We start from the raw sequence: 10,944 nt of genomic DNA, 5'->3' as shown, positions 1-10,944 counted from the left end.
CACTGCCTGGCCAATCGGCCCCAGTCTGCATGGAGCCTGAAGGCATTGTCTGAAATGATAATCTCCTGCAAACCACGTGATCGGACAAAAGTAAAGATTCATGGCCTCCACCAGAAAAATAGAACTGGAGGACGCCCTGGCCCTGGGGCCCAGCTGGCGGCATCTTTGTTACGTGATGCTGTATGCGCCCAATCCAGGGGTGCTCTTCGGTGGCCACATCTTGCTGAACTACTCTGTGCTGGTGAGGAATGGCCTCCAGCAGTCCTAGCCTGTGCCCTTCCTGGGATTAGCTTTCCATCTCCTAGCTAACCCTCACTCCTTCCATCTTTCCTCAGATGTCTATGCGCTTTGATGGGCGACTGGGCTTCCCTGGTGGTTTTGTGGATGACAATAGCCCCAGCCTGGAGGAAGGGCTGAATAAGGAACTGTTGCGGAAGCTGGGCGAGGGAGTGTCCACGTTCAACATAGTATCCACCGACTACCGAAGCTCCCTCATTGAGACCACATCGAAAGTGGTGGCCCATTTCTATGTCAAGTGCCTAACACTAGAGCAGCTCCAGGCCGTGGAAGCTGGAGCACCACTAACCAAGGACCATGGACTAGAGGTGGGGCCAGCCTGGGACCTCTTACCCCTACCTACCTCCCTTCTCTGTGGTCCCTTTCCAAAGAAAACCCCCTTAGGAGACCCTGGTCATAAGACCTTGTGCCCATCCTGGTGTCCAGGACTAGTCAAAGCCCTGAACATCTCCATGCTAAGTAATACTGCCAGTGTGGTCTCCTATGAACGTTTTATACTACCCACACTTGACTGGCCTCTGCAGAGATTTTTCTAGAACACACCCAGTCAAGTGTGATGATGATCAGGCATGACACCATAATAGCATAATGGTGCCTTGCCTTTGGGCCCCTGGCTTAGGGAGGAAAGGAAGTGATTCTCCAATTCTGGCCAGTACTAAATTCATGCGGGTGAGGTGTAGAAAAGTGACTCCTGCATTCACACTGGCAACTTCTAGTAAGCAAGCAAATTCTAGACTTCCCTTGGACAACCCTTGTTAAGGGAGGAGTGGGAGGAAGGCCTGTGAGTTTGCAGTTTTCTTGAGTTTCCTGGCGAGGCCTACACAGCTGGCATAGAACCACTGGAGGATAGGGCTGTGCCTGCATTCAGGCCACGGGAGTCGGAAAGTGCTCCTGAAAGGATTAACACGGAGGTGGACCCAGTATGCTTTGGGGGCCATTGCCTGTCCACGGTTAGGCCCATTGGGCCCCACTGAAGTATGAAGCCTCAGGACTTGTTCTGCAGGGATATCTACTCTGGACATAGCTTGTTGTAGTGAGAACTGTGTCTTGTCCTCTCTCCTTCCCCTCAAAGGTCTTGGGCCTGGTGAGAGTGCCCCTGTATACCTTGCAGGATGGTGTGGGAGGCCTACCTGCATTTCTGGATAATTCCTTCATTGGTGTCGCCAGGGAGCAGCTACTTGAAGCCCTCCAGGACTTGGGAATTCTGGCTCCTGAAACTGTCTCAGACCTCAAGGGACGAATTGTTCAACTTAAGCAGACCCTAAAGTTGATTCGGGCCAGAGCCGAGAGAACTTGATAGTGGGAGGACTGGGGAGAAGGGACATGCTTCCTGGACCTCAGAGACAACAGCTGATACCAGATTAAAGGACAGACTGTAATGCAATGCACTTTGAACAAAAGATCCCATCACCCTGTGGCACCAGAGACAGAAATCCATATAACCTTTTGCAGGGTCCTTGACATGCGTCCCTCCCTGTCCCTCCGGCTAGCACACATGCACTCTGTGCTACACGTGGTGTCACACGCTTCCCCTCATGGTTACTCTAACTGGGAAATGTAATCCCCTCCACTCCTTGCTAAGCAGGGGAGAATCTTTCCCTCTCATAAAACTAACTTCTAGTGGGAAGCACCATGTTTCCTGGAAGAGCCAGAGACAGGTGTCGCAGTTTGAATACGATTGGCCCAGGGGGTGGCACTATTAGGGGTGGCCCTGTTGGAGTAGGTGTGTCACTGTGGGTGTGGGCTTTAAAACCCTCATCCTAGCTGCCTGGAAGCCAGTCTTCCACTCGCAGCCTTCAGATGAAGATGTAGAACTCTCAGCTCCTCCTGCACCATGCCTGCCTGGATGCTGCCATGCTCCCGCCTTGATACTGGACTGAACCTCTGAACCTGTAAGCCAGCCCCAATTAAATGTTGTCCTTATGAGAGTTGCCTTGGTCGTGGTGTCTCTTCACAGCAGGAAAATTGTGAGACAGCAGGGATTACCCTTTGAAAATGGCCTCTTACCTGAGATTCAACCAGATCCACATTCCAGAAAGCTGGGGGAGGCCTTAACCCGCTCCATACCTCCCTTTCTTCCCCGACAACTGAACATAAAGGGTCAGAAGATGGTGATGGCTTCTTGGGCTGCCCTTGGTTGGACCTAAGACCTCTGAGTGTGTTGTCCTCTCTGGAGAATTCAGAAGGGGAGTGACCCAGCTGTCCAGCCTGCCCTGACAAAAAGAGCCTTCTAGGAGAAGATGTCAGCAAGGCCTTCTCTTTAGTTTTCTCAGCTGATGCTGGGGACTCAGCCTTGCTGCTAAAGGCTCCAGAATGTGGTCAGAAAACCTTTCCTAAAGGGCCAGAGAATGACTCTTTTAGGCTTTGGAAACCACCCATTTTCCTAGAAAATACATACATACATACATACATACATACATACATACATACATACACACACACATATATATATATATATATATATATATATATATATATATATATATATATATATATGCACCAGGAACTGAAAACAACCTAAATGTCCCTCAGCTGGAAAATGGAGAGGTTACGATGATGGATTACAGAGCCACCAGTTTAATGTCACTCATATGATGACGGAGAGATGGCTGGACATGAAGAGTGTGCACTGGAAGGTGGGTTTGAAACAGAGATTGGTGATTGGTTAAGGAAAGCTGGGGAGGTAAAGGTGGCTGAACCAAAGCCAGGGGGATTGCTGTAAAGGGGTAAGATTCAGGATGGGGAGGCAGAAGGGGAAATGAACAGTCAGGAGAGTAAGGATGCAAGAAACTGACACATGTTGGAGGGGTAATATGAACCAGGAGCCAATACCCTCATGATGAAGAGGAGAGACAGAGTCAATACAGCAGCACAAGGGCAAAGTGGGCAGGTCAGACTATGCCCTCCCAGGACAAGATCCCATGAAGGAAGGGGGCTAGGTAGAGCCCTGGAAAAGTAATGCAGGGTCCTGAGGACTCCAGTTGGGCCTCAGCTCTTGGCCTTTCAAATGTGGGGTAGACTGTCAGAAGCAGCTCTAGAGGACACACATACACACACACACACACACACACACACACACACACACACACACACACACACACAGGCATCATCCTTGCCCTTGCCTGTGATTACTTCCTCAGCTTCCCCACTTCTCCACACAGGCAAGCTTAAATGTTCTATTCTAGTACTCATGCTCCCCGTCCTCCTCGGAAGGTTCAATTTCCACTTTTTACTTCTGTGAAACTGACTTGCTTTCTGAGATCTCTGCTACTGATGCCTATAACCCCTGCCTTATCTAAGAAGTGTCCTTCCCAGGCACTGGGTTCAGCCATCACTCACTGGTAGGTGTCCTGGGTTTAGTTCCCTGACCTGGTCCTGATGGTGCAGGAGGGAGAGAGACAGGCTAGACTGTGCACAGCTCTCCTCACCCACTCCCACTCTGCTGGGGGATGGTCAGCTGGGATGACAACCACACAGGACTCCCTGTGTCCCTCTAAGCACAGTGCTCTGGGGAGGGAAGAAGGTGGAGTTCATCTAATCTGCAGCCCTGCTCCCAGCAGCCAGGACTTCCAGCTGAGCCCTGACTTCCTTATCTCAAGCTTAGGGTTGTGATTCCTGGGGAGAGGGTTAATGGAGGGAACAGTTGGCATTAACTTTGGGCAGGTGAGCCAGCACTCTGTCAGCACTGGCTGCTGCTGCTTCTTCCTGGGGAGGTGAGAGGGCAGGTCACACACACACACACACACACACACACACACACACACACACACACACACACACACACACACTGATGCCTCTCAGCAGAATCAGCAAGAAGTTTCTACTTCTCAGCCTTGCATTTTCCCTCCTCACAGAAATCACTTTCAGACTTCATTCTGTCCTGAGCCCAAGTCCTTGTCAGTAGCCGGGTTTGAGTCTAAGTTGCTGGTTCCTGGCAGGACTGTGTTGGGAAGGAGGATGGTCTCCTGCTTGTGACCTTGGGCTCTGAGGGAGGCTAAGGGAAACAGACAGGGTTAGTGAGAGGGGAGCAGACGTATTTAAATCTGTACCCCAAACATCCTGGTTACCTAATGAGCGGAAAAGCAGATCTGGATATGAACATTTCACCCTTGATAACATTCGTGAAGAGCATCAGAGTTTGAGTGGTGTGGAAGGGGCTGGGTGTGGCTCATCCCTTAGGAGAAGAAAAGGCAGTCTATTCTATTTAACACAAGAGGTAGAAGGGTGTGAGAAGTGCAGTGATGGCCTTCAGGCCACAGGAAGTCTACCAAAGAGAAACAGCCCTCTCCCCCATGCCTTCCAGGTCCCGTTTCTCTGGCTCAATTCCTATGACAATTCATTCCCTGCCCCCAAGTAGTGGGCACAGTCTGTCAGAGACACCACTGAGGGTTAAAATACCACTGTACCCATGCTGGTCTGCATGCCCTCACTTTTGGAATTGGAAACCAGCCATATTGAAGGGCCACAGGGGCCATGAAAGATACAAGGAGGCTCCTTTACCATCAACTCCTTGGCTGGGGAAAAATCTACATTCCAGACTCTCCCACATAGTGGCCAGTTCACCCTGATCACACGAGCAAAACCAGGGCCACCTGACCTATCCTCAACCCTTCTGGGTGTTAAGGATCCCGTCTTCTCCTTAGCATGACAAGTTCTTCATGGAGCTCACCAAGTGCAAGTAGGAAATAAAAATGCAAATAGGAAGTTCCAGTCAGGTTGCTGTTCCCACCCTCACAGCCTCTCCACACTCTGGGGTTTCTGAAGGCCCCACCTTATAGATTTACAGCATCCAGATACCCGGAAATAGTTCCAGGGTGTGGAGGGAGGCAAAGGTCTATTGAACAGGAGAGAAGACTGAATGATCTGGGAGACAAGGAAGCCACCCTGACCAGTAGGAGCTCATTCCTGTGCAACTACTCTATTAACTTGGATCATGCATGTGTACCACTTCTGCCCACAAAATACCCAAGGTAGGAGGTTCCGGTTAGCTCTCATCACTAGACTTCATTCTGGCATAAAGGGACAAAGAGGGAATATCTGTCTGCTCATAGCGTCCATGAGAGCCTTGGGTTATTTGTATCCTTTATAGTAGACCTGCAATGGCTAGTTTTATGTCAGCTTGACCCAGGTAGAGTCATCTGAGAGGAGGAAACCTGAGTTGAGAAACTTCCTAGTAAAACTGGGCTGCACGCAAGCTTGCAGCGCATTTTCAGTGCCTGACAGATGTGGGAGGGGCCTGCAGATTGTGGGTGGTTCCACTCCTGGGCTGATGGGCATGGATTCTCTGAGAAATCGAGCCGATCAAGCAATGAGGAGCAAGGCAGTAAGCAGCATTGCCTGGTGCTTCCTATCCAATTTGAATTCCTGTGCTGGTTTTACTCACTAGACTGTGACCTAGGGTATGTAAGCCAAATAAACCCTTCTCCCCAAGTTCATGTTTGCTATGGTGTTACCATCAGAGCAATAAAAACCTAACTAAGGCAGAAATTGATGAACATTTTAAGTCCAAAAGATTCCATGACTGTGGACCCACCGTTGTTCTTCTTCAGCTGTGAAGTGAGGTCCTCGGCAACACTGCGCAGAATACCATGATGGTGAATAAGGCATGGATGGTAGTTTTGGCAGAAGCATTGCGTGCAGGAAAGGCAAATCTATAACCAGAATACATATCTATTCCAGGAAGGACAAAGCATTGCCCTTCCTGTGAAGGAAGTGAACCAATGTAGCCAACCTGCCACCAGGTTGATGGCTGCTCACCCTGGGGAATGATGCCCTATCTGGGGTTCAGGGTTGGCCTCTGATATTGGCAGATCTGGCACTCGGGAGCAGCCGTAGGCAGGTCAGTCCTGGTGAATGGAAGTCCACATTTTCGCCGCCAATAATGACTTCCATCTCTGCTACCACGGCCAAACTAGAAACAGTCACAGTGTCCTTTCAGAGTAGAGGGCTAGTTCAGTTATAGTGCTTGCCTTATAGGTACAAGGGCCAAAGTTTCATCCCTAAAAGATCGGTAAAAAGAAAAAAACTTGGGCACATACCTGTCACCATAGCTTTGGGGTGATGGAGAAAAGTGGGTCCCTGGGGCCACCAGGGTAACCAACCTAGTCTAGTTGTCAAGTTTCAGATCAACGAGAGACTTTGTCTCCACAGAAAACAATGGGCAGTGATTAAGGAATAATACCCAAGAACGTCCTCTGGCTTCTTCCCACAAACACACGCAAATGTGCATGCATGTTGGTTCGTGTACACGCACACACGCACCACACACACACCACACACACACACACTACACCACACACACCACACACACACACGCAACACACACACACACACCACACACCACACACACACACACACACACACACACACACACACACACACACACACAATGTCCCTCCATGGTGGACTGTCCTTACAGGAAGTCCTATTGATAAGCTTCTAAAAGCTCTCTCTGGTAGCATCCCTGTGTCCAGTCACTATGTGGTTTTCTAAGTCTGTGGTTCTCAACACTGGCTCTTCATTTAAACCACACAGAAAATCCAGGGAGGACCATGTGAGTTGGTTTGGCATTCTAAGGCAGGTGACAGGCATTGGCCATCCTAGGCAGTGTTAGTCTTCTTAGAATTGGTCTTGGTGCTCCTGAGGAGAGAGACTGCACCTCATTTCCCCTTTAGGCTCCTGGTCCAGTGGGGAGCCTGTCTGCTAAACGGTTTTGTGAAATGCAAACGCTTCATTCAAATGTAAATTATAACCTTTTCAATGTCAGGAGAAGCCAGAGATCTTTCTACTTTTAACTGTTTACTACAGGAAACATCAAACTATATAAATTTAAAAAAAAATAAGCCTGAATGGTCCCCCAGAAACCCAGCTTCTAAAGCTGTATTCACACCCTCAGCCTCTGTCTCTTGGAGGATTATTTTTAGTGTGTGCTTTATACATATTTTAGTAGTTAGCTGTAAAGAGCAAAGAACATTTAAACAATTACATTATTTTTATACATCAAGCATCTGACCCCCATTTATAGATACAAAAGGAAATAGTTTTTGTAATTTTAATATCCAGGCCATTTTGAGCCTGACCTCCAGTGACCTATAATGCCTCACTCAGGTATCTAGAGCCTAACCCCACTAACTCAGGGAACTTTGCACAAGTTGGCCTTAAGAAAATCGACTAATACTGTAAAATTCATTTCTCAACAAGAGAGATGGGAAGTCCACCTGCCCACTAGAATATGGTTCTGTTAATCCCAACTGGGTGAAAACAAGACCACTACCACAACTATCAAGCCAAAATTGAAGCAAGCTTTACTAAATACTGGCCAGGACCAAGGATACTGGCCAGGACCATACCCAGGATTTCCAGAGGCTGCACCCAATTATAGGTAAAAGTACAATCTAATACTTCCTTCCTTTGTTCAATCAGGGACAAGCATACATCCTGACGTACTTCCTGACTGTGTGTGATCCAGCTCACATCCTGTGCAGTTGGAGCAACCAAGCTTGTTCACAAAAGCAAAAGCACATTGCTTGTTATTGTCCATGAACAACACCCTCCAGCATTCCAGATGTTTGGGGCAAGTGGAGCTTATATATTAGAGGTTTTATAGATTTCCTAAGCACAAAATTTAAACTTAAAACATAACTTCAGCCATCACAGAGAGTCCCATGAGGACAAGGCAGCTTACCCCCCCCACCACACACACACACACACACACACACCATCTCAACTGTTATTAAAAAACAAAAACAAAACCCTCTTCTTTCCTCACAGCAGCCTGGTTCCCTCTGGGCACCCACCTGCTGCTTTTTCTTTCCCTTTTAACAGTGTATTTCAATAATCTCTCACTTTGTATGTTGGTGTCTTGGTGAGTTCTCTCACCATCCATGTCCCTACCCTACCACGTGCTGTCCCTCACAATAGTATTCACATGACTAGCATTATTTACTTTTGAACTCAAATGTGGCCCAAGTCCTGTTACTTTATTAAATCCAATCGCTCAGGACCAGGGGGTGGCTTGATAAAAGGGCTAGAAATTCTTTACAGCACACAAAAGACTCCCTAGTCTTCAGAATGAGGGAAATTATTTTCAGTCATTCAGTTGTTAAGGTGGGGTTGGGAATGGTTAACTCAGCCTCATCCTCAAGGGTCTCCTGCTAGGACCCTATGTCCCCAGTGGACAAAAGAACCTCTCCATGTCTTGTTGGGTGACAAGTTGTATTGGATTTTTTTTTCTTGAGCCCAGTCATTTGTGGAAGGTTCCCTGTATTGTTAGTGGTTGGTCCTCAGAGATCTGTGTGAGGCATCATAGGTCATCGGCAGTAAGGTTCCAAAGGACCACAGCTCAGCCATTAAAATTGAAAATGTTGGTTTCGGCGTTCTGTCTGTATTAGTAAGGGCTGGATGCATACAAATGAGTATGAGCCTTCAGAAGACCAGGCCCAGGAATGGGTTTTCAGAACTTCCAATGGCAGGGTTAGCAGGCAACAGTTGGAAATGTACACTAGACCTAAAACTTTAACACTGAAAAACAAAACAAAACAAAACACCCCAACCCCACCTCAACAACTGAAAATTATTTCCCTGTTTCTAGTGCTGTGCTTTTATGTGCACTTAAAGAATTTCTAACCCTTCTATCAAGAGAACCCTGACAGCAGCGCAGTGTGTGAATATCGGGCGTAGGTCTGTGGGATTGAAAGAAAACACGTACACGGGTCACCCGTTTACAGAGAGTGCCACCAAGGCTTTACTGAAATCTCCTTATACACCAGGTTTTACCGTGGTGGAAAAACAACAAGGCAGGTGAAAATCCCCAACCAGGAAAACAGGAAAAGTCTGTGTGGTGAAAGTTCCAGCCCAATCAGGGGCATAAACAACTTCTTAACAACAACAAGCAGGAAGGCTAGTGGGGAGGGAGGGTGCCATGGAAAGTCCTGGCCCCAAATCAGGGGCTAAGAGCAGCTGCCAAGGGTGTAAACAACTTCTTGCTATAGCAGGCTAAGAGGCTCAGCGAGGGGGAAGGGAAACACCCTAAGGTAGGGTCCAACACACCCCCTGGCCCTGAGCGTTTGGATTTAACAAGCCAGAGGACATGAGCCACTGGGAAAAGCAAGCTCTGCTTGCACGGAGCCTCCATCAGGAGAGGCAGAATCCGCTGATGCCAGGGAAGCTTGGGGACAGCAGGTCCTCTAGGCAGGGCACTTGCTGCTCCTTGGGTGGATCGGGGGTAAGCAGTTGTGGAGCCTTCATCGTCATCACTCTGGGGCTCGAGTCAAGGATTTCAACATGAGTTTAGGAGTAAAGAGCATGTTTGCGTATTGGCCCAAGGCTGTACGCTGTTTACTTTCTTTAATTTCTGCCTCTGTCCATCCTCAGGCATTGTCACTAAATTGTGGACATCCCATAATTTCCTCCATTCTGGCTTCAGCTGACAATGTGTACCCAATCTCTCTCAGGGTAGGGCCTGCTTCCGTGTCTCATTCCTCCTTGTCATCCAATTGTGGCCGAAACTTCATCAATTGACCTGTAAACTTCCATTAACTACTGCCCGCCTGAGTTTTCTAAAGCAAACATAATTTTAGGTAGTTTGTATTCGTAATGGAATTGAGAGGATAGTGCGAGGGATTCCCATGTATGCAATTTAATTTCTCAACTAATATCTTAATTTGGTATGGTATAGTTCTTGCAATAATGAGCCAGGTTTAAAGCAGTAATAGTAACCAGTTTTATTCAGAGTCTCTTGGCTGTTACCTAACGCCCTCATCTTTGCTCAGATTTCAGGGGAGGCTCTCCTTTATTTCATAGGCACCTGTGGAAGTTTCTATTTTTACTTTGATTGTTATAGATTGAATATTTATGCCCTCTGTACCTGTACTTCAGTCCGCATGCCGAAATCCTAACCCTGCAGTGATATCTGGGGATGGGAGTCTTTGGGAAGGGACTACACCATAATAATGGGGCCTTTATAGCATTAGTGATCTTGAAGGAGGCCCAGAGAGCTCTTCAGAACCTTCTGAGATCTCAGCTACAAGGTGGCTTATGAATCAAGAACTGGGACCTTCGTAGACATCAAGTGTGTCAGCCCTTTCCACTTAGACTTCCAAGTCTCCAGAACTGTGTGAAATAAACTTTGGTTGTCTGTAAGTCCTCCAGTCTAAGGCATTTTGTTCCAGTAATTCCAAAGAACTAAGGTAATGCCTTGATAGTTTAGGGGTTTCCTTGTCAACCACCTGATGATGTCCTTTGGCTGAGGCTGGCTTGCTCCTCTCCTCACAGTTTAGATCGGAATTCTCTCCTTTAGGGAGGGAGGCAAAAAAGCCATTTTCATCACATCTTATCAATTACCCTTTGCTAATGTGACACATCAAGGCTGATGCTTACCTTGACATCATATCCAGTCCCCTCTGTCAATGTGACACACCAATTCAGAATGCTTACCTTGACATCATATCTAGTGCCATCCATCAGTGTGACACACCAATGCTATGCTTACCTTGATTGTACGCTAAGGTAGTGCTTGTGGATTTCACCCCAAAGCTACAAAGTTGCACTGGGGTTTTCTTCTTTTGATACTGTTTACTCTTCAGAAGGAAGTTACTATTGCTCTGTGCTCCATGGAAGACAAAGCAGCTGCGGAAATCATCTCTAATT

The 10,944-nt window shown here is 47.6% G+C and overlaps 1 protein-coding gene across 1 annotated transcript; it reads left to right on the top strand.

The window, feature by feature from the left end:
* On the top strand, nucleotides 1-1,674 carry Nudt16l2 (nudix hydrolase 16 like 2). The gene is given in 3 exon segments (NM_001109516.1): nucleotides 1-241; nucleotides 336-605; nucleotides 1,370-1,674. Coding segments are annotated over 3 exon segments (636 nt in total). The 5' UTR covers nucleotides 1-100; the 3' UTR covers nucleotides 1,595-1,674.
* Nucleotides 1,675-10,944: the final 9,270 nt, after the last annotated feature.

The sequence above is a fragment of the Rattus norvegicus genome, chromosome 8 (genome assembly GCF_021556685.1).
Source record: "Rattus norvegicus strain SHRSP/BbbUtx chromosome 8, alternate assembly SHRSP_T2T, whole genome shotgun sequence".
In the NCBI taxonomy this organism is placed as follows: domain Eukaryota; kingdom Metazoa; phylum Chordata; class Mammalia; order Rodentia; family Muridae; genus Rattus; species Rattus norvegicus.
Note: the sequence above shows the minus strand (reverse complement) of the source record. Positions and strands in the feature narration are given on the sequence as shown.